Source organism: Zea mays, chromosome 5, assembly GCF_902167145.1.
Source record: "Zea mays cultivar B73 chromosome 5, Zm-B73-REFERENCE-NAM-5.0, whole genome shotgun sequence".
Lineage (NCBI taxonomy): Eukaryota > Viridiplantae > Streptophyta > Magnoliopsida > Poales > Poaceae > Zea > Zea mays.
This window is the reverse complement of record NC_050100.1, coordinates 129,322,035-129,336,582: the sequence shown is the minus strand read 5'-3', so window position 1 is coordinate 129,336,582 and position 14,548 is coordinate 129,322,035. Positions and strand designations below refer to the sequence as shown.

The 14,548-nt window shown below is 57.1% G+C and overlaps 1 protein-coding gene and 1 pseudogene across 1 annotated transcript; both read right to left on the bottom strand.

Moving 5' to 3' along the window:
* Nucleotides 1-9,668: 9,668 nt before the first annotated feature.
* Nucleotides 9,669-13,058, bottom strand: LOC103628448 (DNA-directed RNA polymerase 3B, chloroplastic-like; annotated as a pseudogene).
* A 907-nt stretch (nt 13,059-13,965) lies between these two features.
* On the bottom strand, nt 13,966-14,474 carry LOC118471954 (uncharacterized). The gene is made up of 2 exons (XM_035958890.1): nt 14,167-14,474; nt 13,966-14,080 (listed from the first exon to the last, which is right to left on the bottom strand). The coding sequence occupies exons 1-2, from the start codon at nt 14,472-14,474 to the stop codon at nt 13,987-13,989; spliced, it is 402 nt and encodes a 133-aa protein (XP_035814783.1). The 3' UTR covers nt 13,966-13,986.
* Between the last annotated feature and the right edge of the window lie 74 nt (nt 14,475-14,548).

Below are 14,548 nucleotides of genomic sequence, written 5' to 3'. Positions count from 1 at the left end.
TGTGCGTGCGCGAGCCGTTCGAGGAACGGCTGTTCCGCTTCGCGCTTTTTGAATCCCGCGTCCGGTCCGGGCGGTGTGCTGGAAACGGTTTCGCCCTGGCCTTCATATACTTGAGAGGGGGTCCGGTGACGGTTCTTCGCTCTGCTCCCTTCTTTTCCCTTTAGGTTTTCGCAACCCGGGAAACTTTAGTCGGAGAAGAGAGAAACCGCTCTCCCTGCCCCCCGCGCCGCCATCTCCTTCATTTTGATGATGGCGGATCGAGTGACCATAATCCCCCCGCGCGATCCGTGGCCCTTCTCCACGGTGACGGCGAGTGATCTGGAGGAGCTGGTCGGCGAGGGTTTGCTCCGCCCCCTCACCGACAAGCAGCGGCCAGAGTGGATTCCTCCCGTGGGCGGAGACGCTCCGTCCCCACCGCCGGGGTATGTCGTAAGCTTCGTCTCCTTCCATGAGCGGGGATTTGGCGTGCCGACAGGCCGCTTTATGCGGGCCATCTTATTCCACTACGGGGTGGAGTTGCACAACCTCTCCCCCAACTCCATCTCGCAGGCCGCTATCTTCGTAGCGGTATGCGAAGGGTACTTGGGGATCGCCCCTCATTGGGATTTGTGGACTCATCTCTTCCTCGCCGAGCCTTTCGCTTTGTCGACGGGGGAGAGGAGGATCCGTGCTGCGGTGCGGGCCGGCGGCTGCACTCTCTTGTTGAGGCAGTCGCGGGCGTTGCAGTACATTCCTGCCATTCTTGCGTCTTCGAACAAGGGGTGGCAGCGCCGGTGGTTCTACCTCCGGAATGACGGTGAGTTGCTCCCACCGTTCTCCCAGCGAGTTGTTACTGCTGCCACCAATGCCTGGCGCCACGGGACCCCGCACGAGAGGCAAAAAAATCTCGAACCCCTTCTCCAGGCCCTGAAGGAGTTGCGGGAGGGGGGACTTACCGCTGCGGGAGTGATCGCCGCTATCCACCATCGGAGGGTGCTTCCATTGGCGGAGCGGCGGCTGTCGCTCTGGGAGATGACCCCGGAAGCTGACTGGGAGGGCTCGCGAATGTCCCCTGATCCCCTCCCCTTCAACGCTCTCCAATGGCGGGTGTCGGCTGCGATGGGGAAGCCGGACCCCCACGCATTCTCCCAGCTTCGGATGCGCCCCGACCAGGGGTGTGTGACTTTGGTGAGTGTTCGCTCCTTCCTTCTTCGTATATGGGGTCGCTCCGGGCCCTTATGATCGGGTTCCTTTCTCCCCTCCTTTTAGGATGTGGGGTGGCACAAACCCTCCCGGCCGCGGGTCCCGGAGGACGCGGTGGACCGTGCAGCGCGGCGGGTCGCCGCAGAGGAGAAGAAGAAAAAGAAGGACGCGGAGAAGGCCCAGGCCTGCGAGCGGAGGCGGGATCGGGACGCCTTGGAGAAGCGCCGTCGCCAGCAGGAGAGGGACGGACTCCCGAGGGAGCCGTCGCCGGAGACGCCCGACGACGATGATGACGATGATGATGATGAAGAGGATGACATGGCTGCCCGTCTCGGCCTCAGCCCCGGCTTGGGGTGTGGCCAGGAGCCGTCGAGCCAGCCCCCGAGCGGGCCGACTCCGTCAGCCCCCGAAGTCGGGCGTCGGGCTCCCGACCCGAGGCACGGGGGCGAACCGAGAGGTCACCTGACCCCTCAGCCGGAGGAGCTGAGGCAGCTCCGGAGGTCCAGGCCAAGGCGTCTGTTCCCCAGGGGCCGCCGCTCGTGTCGGTGGCGCATGGGGGTGACCCTCAAGTCGTCGCGGCCGTGCCCGGGGAGTCCGCTTCCCGGGCGCCCCAAGCAAGGGTGGTGCCGAAGGCGCCGGCGAAGCGGACCTCGGCGGCTGTTTCGGGAGCCGGGATCCAAGAAGGCTCCCCCCAGGCGCGGTGGATCATGGCCCGAAGTGGGTGAGTATCTCGGAATGTCTTCGTCTTGGCTTCCCATTCATATGTCTCGGTCGTGATCTTTCTTTCCTTCTCTCTTTTTTTATTCAGCAAGCGAAGTCATGGCCAGACCGACCTGGCACCCCGGAAGGCCCTCAAGACGGCGCCGAACTGTGTGGCCAGCGCCATTCCACCGACCCTTTCGCGGGGTACTTCACCACCGGGGGCTCGGGCGTCGCCAATCTCTGAGGAGCGGGCTCCCGAGGCCGGCTCTTCAGCCGAGGCGGCTATCGTGGTTGAGGAGGCGGCTGACGCCCACGCGGCCCTGAGTTCGCCTGTCGTGCCGGTCATGCCGGCGCCTGCCACCGCCGAGGTTGCCGTCGTCCCTGTCGAAGGGCGTCCAGTTGCCGCCAGCGTCGGGATGGCTGATGCGTCGGCGCCCAAGACCTCAGAAGAGGTGGGCGTGGACGCGCAATCCGTCCAGCCGGGTGACAGCCTCATCGCTGTGCGGCGGAGCCCCGAGGCCCGGCGCCCGTTGCTCCGATTCCGGACCCGCGAGGCCTCGGACCCCGTCTTCGTTCTCGATGATGAGCAGGAGGACCAGTCCTGGGGTGAGCTCCGCGAGTGTGCAGAGGCAACGGTGGGGTCGCTCCGGTCGTTGCTGGAGGTTTTCTGCAGAGACGTCCCCAAAATCCTCCAGTTAGCGGTTTCGGGCATACCTTTTTTCCTTCTGTGGGCGAGACACTCGTCGTGACGCCCTGTTTCCTTTCCCCAGGATCTGACGGACCGGAGCGCCGCCAAGTCGTCGTTCATCCGCCGCGAGGTTGATGTCTGGGGCTCGCTGCGATCCCTGAGGTCCTCGCTCGCCGGGGCTACCGCGCGCCTTTCTCAGCAGGATGCCAAGGTGGCGGACCTCCAGCTGCTCTGCGCCGACCTGAGAGCCGAGGCGGCAGCAGCGCGTGCGGAGGCGCAACGGCAGCGATCGGAGCTCGCCCAGGTCGTCGAGGAACGGGACCGATCTCAGGGCCGGGCTACCGAGGCCGAAAGCCGTGCCGAGACCCTTGCGGCTGACTTAGCCGCGGCCCAGGTCGCGGCCTCGGAGCATCGTGCCCGAGCCGGAGGTACGTCTTGGTCCTCCCTGGTTCTTTTTCTTGTCCGTTTCCTTTGCTTGTGGTTGAGGTATTTCTCCTGGTTGCTTGCAGAGCTTGAGTCCGCCCTTGACGAGTCCGCCAAGGCGCTTGCTGAGGCGCTTGCCGGAGCTGCCGAGCAGAGGGATGCGGACCTCGCGACCATGTCCGAGGCCGTCTCGGACTTTTATCGTGTCCTCAGCTCTGGCGACGTCCCTTCAGGAAGCTCCCCTCAGAGCCGCCTTCGAGCCTTGGGTGATCACGCGCGCGGCAGAGTCCGCGAAGCGCTACACCACGGCGTCAGGCGGGCCTTCGCCGTGCTTGCTTCCCACTACGTTGTGGACCTGGAGCGGGTTAGTGAGGGGTACTGTCTTCCTGACGAAGACGATGCCGCCCTAGCGGAGGTCCAGCGGCTCGACGCGGTCACCGCGGGTCCGAGCGCGGTGCTGGCGACCACCTTTGAGGCGGAGATCCTTCCCCCTGCGACGTCACCGGAGGCCGAGATGGACCCCACCGACGGCGGGGATGGAGCTGAGGGCGCGACTCCTACCCAAGGCGGCGCCTAATTCTTGTTTGAACAGTTTCTTGTTGGATGTGCGTCTCACCGCGGCTGCTGAGGCCTGAACACTTTGTCTTTCTTGTATGGAGTCGTACTCTCCTTTCTTTCCATTTGCATGTTCGTCCTGGCTTGTCAATAATAGGGTGGCTTCTCGAGTTGGGCCATTCTTCGTGGCAGGTGATGAGTGAGGTATCCCTAACCCGGAGGCACAGGAGCTCCTCGGCTCAGTCGGCCTTGCCATTTACATGTACCCGCGTTCGCTCCTCGAGACCCTGCTTCTGACATAGCCGGGAGAACGCAAGAGGCCCCTTTTTTGATTGAAAATTTTTGACACGGAGAAGTATGCCCGATCTTGACACAGAGGGGTTCCCCCTTTTTTAGCCCCCGAGGGAGGGTCGGGCTCTGTCAAGGCGAGGCCGACCCTTCCTTGATGACCGAGGCGCAGAGGCTGCCTGACGGATCGGGCTTCGGCCCGGATATCCAGCGAGTGTTTGGCGACATCCCTCGGTATGCCGGGCATGTCCGAGGGACTCCGCGCAAAGACGTCGGCGTTTGCACGGAGAAAGTCGACGAGCACTGCTTCCTATTTGGGGTCGAGCACGGAACCGATCCGGATCTGCTTGGTGGTGTCGCCACTGGGGTCACGAGGGACGGCCTTAACCGTCTCTGCTGGCTCGAAGTTGCCGGCATGGCGCTTCACGTCTGGCACCTCCTTGGAGAGGTTCTCCAGGCCGGCGATGAGGGCCTCGGACTCGGCGAGGGCCTCGGCGTACTCCACGCACTCCACGTCGCATTCAAACGCGTGTTTGTACGTGGGGCCGATGGTGATGACCCCGTTGGGGCCCGGCATCTTGAGCTTCAGGTAGGTGTAGTTGGGGACGGCCATGAACTTCGCGTGGCATGGCCTCCCTAGTACGGCGTGGTAGGTTCCTCGGAACCCGACCACCTCGAACGTCAGGGTCTCCCTTCGGAAGTTGGAGGGCGTCCCAAAGCAGACGGGGAGGTCGAGTCGCCCGAGGGGCTGGACGCGCTTCCCAGGGATGATCCCGTGGAAGGGCGCAGCGCCTGCTCGGACGGAGGACAGATCGACGCGCAGGAGCTTGAGGGTCTCGGCGTAGATGATGTTGAGGCAGCTGCCCCCATCCATCAGGACCTTGGTGAGCCTGACATTGCCGACAACGGGGTCGACGACGAGCGGGTATTTCCCCGGGCTCGGCACATGGTCGGGGTGGTCGGCCTGGTCGAAGGTGATGGGCTTGTCGGACCAGTCTAGGTAGACTAGCGCCGCCACCTTCACCGAGCAGACCTCCCGGCGCTCTTGCTTGCGATGCCGAGCCGAGGCATTCGCCGCATGTCCTCCATAGATCATGAAGCAGTCGCGGACCTCGGGGAACTCTCCTGCTTGGTGATCTTCGTTCTTGTCGTCGTCGCGGGCCCTGCCACCCTCGGCGGGTGGCCCGGCCCTGTGGAAGTGACGCCGAAGCATAACGCACTCCTCGAGGGTGTGCTTGACGGGCCCCTGATGGTAGGGGCACGGCTCCTTGAGCATCTTGTCGAAGAGGTTTGCACCTCCGGGGGGCTTCCGAGGGTTCTTGTGCTCGGCGGCGGCGACAAGGTCCGCGTCAGCAGCGTCGCGTTTCGATTGCAATTTCTTCTTGCCTTTCTTCTTAGCGCCGCGCGGAGCAGACGCCTCGGGAGCCTCTTCCAATGGGCGGCCCTGGGGCTGCTTGTCCTTTCGGAAGATAGCCTCGACCGCCTCCTGGCCAGAGGTGAACTTGGTGGCAATGTCCATCAGCTCGCTCGCCCTGGTGGGGGTCTTGCGACCCAGCTTGCTCACCAGGTCGCGGCAAGTGGTGCCGGCGAGGAACGCGCCGATGACATCCGAGTCGGTGATGTTGGGCAGCTCGGTGCGCTGCTTCGAGAATCGCCGGATGTAGTCCCGGAGCGACTCCCCCGGCTGTTGCCGGCAGCTTCGAAGGTCCCAGGAATTCCCGGGGCGCACGTATGTGCCCTGGAAATTGCCAGCGAAGGCTTGGACCAAGCCGTCCCAGTTGGAGATCTGCCCCAGAGGCAGGTGTTCCAACCAGGCGCGAGCAGTGTCGGAGAGGAACAGGGGGAGGTTACGGATGATGAGGTTGTCGTCGTCCGTCCCACCCAGTTGGCAGGCGAGGCGGTAGTCCGCGAGCCACAGTTCCGGTCTCGTTTCCCCCGAGTACTTCGTGATAGTAGTCGGGGGCCGGAACCGGGTCGGGAATGGTGCCCGTCGGATGGCCCGACTGAAGGCCTGCGGACCGGGTGGTTCGGGCGAGGGACTCCGATCCTCCCCGCTGTCGTAGCGCCCCCCACGCCTGGGGTGGTAGCCTCGGCGCACCCTTTCGTCGAGGTGGGCCCGACGGTCGCGTCGATGGTGCTCGTTGCCGAGGTGGCCCGGGGCCGCAGGCGCGGTGTTGCGCGTGCGCCCGGTGTAGACCGAGGCTTCCCGCATGAATCGGGAAGTCGCGGCATGAGGTTCCGAGCGATATCCTTGCCTTCGGGAGGCAGTGCTCTCGGCCCGTCGGGCCGCAGCGCCTTCTAGGAGATTCTTGAGCTCTCCCTGGATTCGCCGACCCTCGGTGGTTGATGGCTCCGGCATCGCGCGGAGGAGCATCGCTGCGGCTGCCAGGTTCTGACCAACCCCGCTGGATGCGGGCGGCGGCCTGACCCCGGCATCGTTGGCGACGCGGTGCTGGAGACCTTGGGGCAGGTGACGTATTTCTCCGGCCAGGGGTTGGCCCGCCCATACCTGCCCGACGTCCCGACGGATCGGCTCAAGCGCTCCTGTTCCCTCGTTGAGCCTGGCCTGCGCCTCGCGGACTTGCTCGAGTTGTGGGTCGTAACCCCCCGCCGGAGCGGGGACCACAGCTAGCTCCCGTGGGATGTCGGCGCGAGGCACCGGCCTAGGAAGATCACCGTCCTCCGGCATGCCGAGATGGTTGCCTTCGGAGGGATCCCCTAGCTCGATGTGGAGACATTCGCGGCTTGGGCCGCAGCTCTCGTTGCCAAGGCTGCGGCTTCCGTCGGAACAGTCGGAGAGGCAGTAGTCACATGCGGTCATGAAGTCCCGCACGGCACTGGGGTTGCCAAGTCTGTAGAAATCCCAACAGATGCTGGGATCGTCATCTTCCTCGGACCCAGAGGGCCCGTAGGTCGAGACGTCCGTCAGCCGGTCCCAAGGCGACCGCATACGAAACCCCAGTGGGGTTGCACTCGCCTCAATGAGAGCGCCCGCCAAAGCGAGGTCGTTTGGCGGGTTGAGGCCGAGTCGAAATGACGCAAGATGGGAGTTAGTCGGTACCTTTTGGTCGACGAGGAGCGACGTAGTCACATCGGGGACTGGTTGCACCGTCATCTCAGGTACAAGGGCGACGTCCTGCAGGCTTTCCGCGAGCGCGCCGGCGTCGTCTTCTTGCTCGGGGTCAGCGTGTCGCGGGGGGACGGCGCTTGCCTCCGTCTTGAACGCGAGGTCGACGTCCGGCGTGCCTTCCGTCGGGGCGTCGGGGGCGTCGATTCGCTCGACGGCCAACGAAGCGCGGCCTCCCGCTTGGCCTTGATGGCCCCGCCTCCTCCTCCGTTGGCGGGGGAGAGAACGGAGCGAGCTCGAATGTTGCTCTTCCACCACGCGGGGAAGATGTCGTCGATTCCGCCGCCGGCGGGCGGGTTGTTGGCCGCCATTGTCGTTGTCGCGCGGCGGTGGAAGAAGTATCATGTCGTAGCTGCCGTCGAAGGACATGAACTCAAGAGTCCCGAAACGAAGCACCGTCCCGGGCCGGAGAGGTTGCTGGAGACTGCCCATCTGGAGCTTGACAGGGAGCTGTTCGTCAGCACGCAGCAGGCCCCTACCTGGCGCGCCAACTGTCGGCGTTTCGAGACAGGGGGGTCCCTAAGTCGACGAGTGAGTGTGCTGCGTGCCCCAGCCCAGATGGGTCGAGCGCGTGGGCGAGCGCGAAGGGGGGAGAGGCGAGGTGGCCGGAGCCGAGCGTGAGAGAGGTGTGCTTGCAGTAGGGGGGTTACAAGCGTCCACGCGGGTGAGGGAAGCGAGCGGCCCCAAGAGAGCGCCTGTCCCGTCCTCGGTCCCGCGTGGCCAACCTTCTCTAAGAAGGCCCTGGTCCTCCCTTTTATAGTCGTAAGGAGAGGATTCAGGTGTACAATGGGGGGTGTAGCAGAGTGCTACGTGTCTAGCGGAGAGAGAGCTAGCGCCCTAGGTACATGCCAATGTGGCAGCCGGAGAGGTCTTGGCACCTTGCTGGCGTGATGTCGTGGCTGTCGGAGGTGCGACGGAGCCTGGCGGAGGGACAGCTGTTAGAGCGGTCGAGTCCTTGCTGACGTCGCCCTGCTTCCGTAAGAGAGCTGGGGGCCGCCGTCGTCACAGAGATTGTGGAGTGCCATCATTGCCCATCCGGCGGAGCTGGCCGAATGGGACGCCAGTCTTGTTCTCCGTAACCCGAGTCGATTCGGGGTAGGACGGTGATGGCGCTTCCTGTTGACGTGGCGGGCCTGTGCCCTAGGCAGGGTGACGTGGGGGCTCCTCCGAAGCCGAGGTTGAGTCTATCTTCTGTTGCCGAGGCCGAGCCCGAGCCATGGGGTCGGGCGAGGCGGAGGTCGTTCGGCCGAGGCCAGGGTGGAGTCCGAGCCCTGGGGTCGGGCGAGGCGGAGTTTCGTCGTCTTCCGGGTCTTAGCCCGAGTCCGAGCCCTGGGGTCGGGCGGAGCGGAGTTCGCTGTCTTCTGGGTCTTAGCCCGAGTCCGAGCCCTGGGGTCGGGCGGAGCGGAGTTCGTCGTCTTCCGGGTCTTAGCCCGAGTCCGAGCCCTGGGGTCGGGCGGAGCGGAGTTCGCCGTCTTCCGGGTCTTAGCCCGAGTCCGAGCCCTGGGGTCGGGCGGAGCGGAGTTCGCCGTCTTCCGGGTCTTAGCCCGAGTCTGAGCCCTGGGGTCGGGCGGAGCGGAGTTCGCCGTCTTCCGGGTCTTAGCCCGAGTCCGAGCCCTGGGGTCGGGCGGAGCGGAGTTCGCCGTCTTCCGGGTCTTAGCCCGAGTCCGAGCCCTGGGGTCGGGCGGAGCGGAGTTCGCTGTGGCGCCTTTGGCAAGGCCTGACTGCCTGTCAGACTCACTCTGTCGAGTGGCACCGCAGTCGGAGTGGCGCAGGCGGCGCTGTCCTTCTGTCAGACTGGTCAGTGGAGCGGTGGAGTGACGGCGGTCACTTCGGCTCTGCCGGGGGGGCGCGTGTCAGGATAAAGGTGTCAGGCTACCTTTGCGTTAAATGCTCCTGCAACTTGGTCAGTCGGTGTGGCGATTTAGTCAGGGTTGCTTCTGAGCGAAGCCAAGGCCTCGGGCGAGCCGGTGATGTGTCCGCCGTAAAAAGGGGGGCCTCGGGCGAGACGGAAGTCTCTCGAGGTCGGCTGCCCTTGGCCGAGGCTAGGCTCGGGCGAAGCATGATCGAGTCACTCGTGTGGACTGATCCCTGACTTAATCGTACCCATCAGGCCTTTGCAGCTTTACGCTGATGGGGGTTACCAGCTGAGAATTAGGTGTCTTGAGGGTACCCCTAATTATGGTCCCCGACAAATATAAACTATTAAGGACAAACAAGAAAAACCTCCAGCTTTAATTCTCAAGAAATTAATAGAGAAAAAATATATATTAAATTTACACCAGAACATCCATGAAAATCATGATCAAAACAAACTTACAATTTGTACAGAGTTGCATGAAATGCGTGGCTTTAGCCTCGTTGAATCGGCACATAAGCATCAGATTTGGTTCTCAATTGTTGATTAAACTACATCCCTTTTCCTTCCTTAACTCCCGAAACATCATCCACCTCCGCACCTCCTTTGCCTCCTCCAATCTTCCATGTGACGCACGAGGATCCTTAGGAGGTGGTGTCGAGGGCGTGACAGCGAAAATGGTGGAGGCGCGGCGCGACAATCCTGGGAGGCGGAGGCGCGATGCGAAAATCCTGGCGTTCGCGGGCAGGCGGGCGGGGTAGGGAGGTGGGGGCAAGTCTATAGTACCCTCTTAATAGTTATCCACACAAGAAGTGATTAATTAATACTAAAATCCTAGATTGTATGTCTCATTTTCGATGCCAAGAAAAATAATATTGTGAAAGGCCAGTCCTAGGACATGCAAAAAAAATCAATATCTGATGAATAGGCAGGTGACAGACAGCATGGTAAGGTGATGGACTTCTTAAGGCATCAGAAAGGTCCATTCATACAGTTAAACACTGAAAGGGATCCTCAGCATTCGTCCACCAGTAGTTCCCATCAACAGGATTTGCTGCTGAATCAAATATATCAAACAGTTGGTTCTCCACAAAAGCTAGCTTGCCCTCGTGATAAAGCTTTTCAATGCCACCACCATATTTGTTAGCCAAGTGTATCTTCAACCAGCACAACCCAGACTTTCCTAGTGGTCACCCTTCAGCATACTCTAGAACACCCCGACAAAGATCTGAACCTAGGTGACTCAAATGAGGATGCATAGGGTATGCACGCCCACGGAAATCTAAATTGTGAGGGTAATAAAATTCATCCTCCTCTCTCATTTTACGAGCAACCTATTTACAGAAAAGGAACAAGTATAATTCCAGCAATGCAATAGCATATAAACTGCACCACAGTATCTCAGCAAGAATGAACAGTAATTATTTATGCTGCATACCGAGAGTTTGAACTTAGTGTCACATCTCTCAGCATGCAGCTCATGGTTAGTTTTCTTTGCCTTCTTTATGTTGGTACTTCAATTTCTGCATTTCATCAGGGTCCTCTGATTCTGGTCGTTCAGGCAAAGGAATCTATAAAAAATAAGAATAAATAGACAGTATGTTCAAAAAGGTAAGCGAGGGGAATGAACAGAATGGGAAAGAAAATAGAGTACAAATATCAAGATCCAAAAATATTAATCATACGCAGGAACTCACATTTGCCTTGTCCACCAGCCCTGCAATGCCTCCACCTTGACTCCAGATAGTCTCAACAACATCATGAACTCTTCTATTCACCCTCCATTTAGTACTCCCAAGGATATCTTATGCCTGGCAACATGCTAATACTTAAGCAAGCTTGAAAAAAATAATGGTCAAAGGGATATGATCACGTTAAACATCATGTGAACTTGTGAAGCGTGGAGTGCATCCATAGTCCTGATGGTTTTATCTTTTGAACAAAATAAAAAAGAATTTGGTAAAGATAACGATGGTTATCATGGTTTAGAACACCTCATGTTGCCAGGCTTATGTTCGGTAGAGCAACAGAGAACCCATGTGAAGTACTTTTTATGCAGAGAACAACAGTAATAAATATAAATGTACATTGTGAAATAGATGGGAGATCAGTAAACCTCAAATACTTTTCGCAGTTGTTTTCTAGGAACAATATTAATTGCATCCTTTTGGTCCTTCACACCATGTGTCCTCATAATGTATGAGGGTAGAAAAAGGTGACCGCCTTTATCATAACTGCAGCAAATTATGGTTGGCACATTCAAATCACCCGCAACAAGCAGTAAGTTCTATGAATTAATACAATCATAAACAGTCTCAACATGTAAGGAGTTTGCTGGAAAGGTACAAAAAATGAACACCAACATACCATTTCCATTTCTTCGGAGGTACCAGCATAGGGAGGTAGGGTATATCAACATGCCGAGCCTGCAAGTTTGAATTAAAATAATCCTAAAATTCCATTTATGCAAACTAAAAAAAGGTATCGATTAGAAAAAGAAATTTGCAATTTGCCATCCCTGCTTTTGGCATATGAGACAATGCCCACAGAAAGAAGATGATAGAATTGTTCTCCATTTAATCTTTTGGTTGCCATGATCAATAAATCTATTTTATATAAAAAAACTGATGTGGTTGGCAGAGCAAAGTAAACTTACAGTGCTTTCAAACCCCTCATGCACAAGATGGTCTATCACCCAATGCTTCTTCTTTAGCCTCCTGCAGGTTAAAGAGAAATATCACAAAAGGACCCTTCATGCATCTGCACAAGCATAGGATGGTGATGAAACAAGGCATCCCAGTGCAACAACAGCACATGGAACAGTGCAATACGATTGTAAAGAAAAAACACAGCCCTACCCATTTTCTATTATAGGCTAACGTAGCACATGCTTAAATGCAGGTGGAGAACTATCTGGTGTTTGATCAGCTGGTGGCTGCACAAATGCTGAATTTAGTAATAATTCAATCTGGTATTCCCGGTGTGACACGGTGCCGCCGATTCCTATGCAAAAGTGCAGGGCTAAGCTCCAATGACTAACCTTGGTTGTAGTGTACCCAGCAGCCAGCGCAAGGATAGGTTGGACTGCAATATAGAGGCCGGGCACACTGAACGTCTCGAACATGATCTCTCTGGTGTACTCCCGGGTCTCAGGGGCAGTCAGAGGGCTCTCAGTTAGAAGAAAATAATGATCTTCTGGGTCGCACCGGAGGTAATTGAAGATGCACTGAACCTCTCCATGGTTTCCCAATTCTCCACCTGAAAGAGTTTGCTCTAGCCCAAATCAATCATAAGTAAGGTCGCGAAAAAAACACTAGCAACTGGACACGACAGTACACACCTGGAGCACCCACCTGGTCGTTGCGGATGGGATAGCTCAAACTATGCGAGCTGCTGGCGTGGGATCGGGCCAGCGCTTTGAGGTCAGCTGGACTTTTGTTTCAAGGCATTTAGTTGTAGCAATAGCTGGTATATATAGATGTTTCAATCCACTCCTGTGATTGGTTTTCTCATAGTTGAGATTTTAGTACTGCATTGAGACACAATAAACCTGCCAAATGACATGAATATATACTGAAGGGCAAAATGTTCTATTTTCAACTATGAATCACCAATTGCTCAATATATCTTTCTTAAAATTACTGAAGAAATCAAGAGGAATTGTTTTTAACCTTTATCCAACACCCTGAAATTCTGATGAAAATCCAGAAGATTTTCCTTTTTATTTACAACTATCATGATGATATTAATCCTGTAGTACATCTTGCATGTTGTGCTTGTGCTTAAAAATGTTTTGACATCCTTACTTCCCGCCTGCCATATCATCTCATTTATGTACTCAAGAAGTGGAGTATAGCTGATTGATTTATCACCTTATTGACATTTTCCTTGCCAGGTGTCATATCGGGAGCCCTCCTGTACATTAGAGACGACTTTGCTGCGGTGGAAAAGAGCACTGTATTAAGGGTACATGACAATATTTCCCATTATGCACGGTGGTTCAAGTTTAACTTCAGTTCATCTAACATTTTCTTCAGACAATACTAACATTCTAGCAAGGTTGATATCTGATGTCACGGACTCACTGTTTAGTCCAAATAACAGGAGACAATAGTCAGTATGGCTGTTGCTGGAGCTATATTTGGAGCTGCATTTGGTGGCTGGATGAATGACAAGTTTGGAAGGAGGCCTTCCATCATACTTACTGATGCACTGTTCTTTGGAGGTGCCGTTATCATGGCGTTTTCCCCGACACCTAGAGTTATCATTGTTGGGAGGGTATTTGTTGTTCTTGGTGTTGGAATGGCTTCCATGACATCTCCTCTGTACATCTCTGAAGCCTCCCCTACTAGGATCAGAGGTGCTCTAGTGAGCACAAATGGGCTTCTCATCACTGGTGGCCAGTTCTTGGCCTACCTCATCAATCTAGCCTTCACTAAGGTACCCACTCAACTAAACATTCAACTCTTGCCATCTTCTACAAATTTGGAAAACATTGTTTTGCAAAGTCTGTGTCACATCTTTATCTGAACTTCTATTCTTTTTAATTGAGCGGTAGAGCTCCTGTCTTTTCATTAAGAAAAAGGAATAATTGATGTTACATCCATTGCCTATGTTAGGTGCCAGGGACCTGGCGGTGGATGCTTGGCATTGCAGGGGTTCCTGCCCTGGTCCAGTTCGTATTGATGCTAATGCTGCCAGAATCACCTAGATGGCTCTACAGGAAGGTTGATAGTAGTATTTGTTTTTACAAAAAGTAGTTCGTATACAAGAATTACTTTGGATTCAAATACCACATCTTTGTCTGTACCTTATAGATAGCTACATAATATAGTGAGTCATTATCCAATGCCAACATGAGGAAAGGATTATGCTGCGAAAGGGAAGAAACAGAATGGGAAAGAAAATAGAGTAAGGATTATGCCAATTCTCCACCTGAAAGAGTTCGCTCCAGCCCAAATCAATCATAAGTAAGGTCGCGAAAAAAAACCAGCAACTGGACACGACAGTACACACCTGCAGTACACACTTGGCCGTTGCGGATGGGATAGCTCAAACTATGCGAGCTGCTGGCGCGGGATCGAGCCAGCGCTTCGAGGTCAGCCATGACGCCGGCGCTGTGCTAAGCGAACCAGTTCCCCTGGCGGGGGTGCCCCTCGCCGCCGGCTAGGCGGAGCCGGAGAAGGAATCGTTGACGGCGACGACAGTGGGGGTGATGAAGCAGGGCTCCACGTTCCCCGCGAACCCCATCTTCGTGTACCTGTCGCGAGAGGCGGAATAGATCAGCAGCGTGGCTCACCGCCGTCGAGCCTCCACGCGCAGATCTAGGGAGAGGGAGGGGCGTACCCGGTGCCGTTGTCGATGACGACAGTAGGGCGGGACAAGGCGTCCATGGCGTGCGCCAAGCGTGTGGCCGCTCGTCTCGTCAGCGACGGCGGCAGTCGGGTGGCGCTGGCTCGAGCAGGGCGAGTGGTGGGCGACTTTTGGCAGCGGCACGCGAAGGCGGGCTGTGGTCGCCGTCGCGGCGGGCATCCCAGCAACACCACCACCCGGCCACCCACCCACCGCCACTGGCAACCCACCGACACCAGCGCCGAGGGAAGAGCCGGCGACTTCGTCTGCAGACAAAGCTTCGAGAGGAAGGGAGGTGGCATTTCGCGGTGGGACAGCGATGGGAAGATTTGGGAGGCACGATGTAATACTCAAAAGTGTAATAAAAGTGGATAGA

Bases quoted from the DNA above. Each gene is read 5' to 3' on its own strand.
- LOC118471954 (XM_035958890.1), bottom strand. From the start codon at position 14,474: ATGCCACCTCCCTTCCTCTCGAAGCTTTGTCTGCAGACGAAGTCGCCG. The intron at 14,081-14,166 runs GTACGCCCCTCC...CTCTCGCGACAG, and splicing joins GTCATCGACAACGGCACCGG to GTACACGAAGATGGGGTTCG.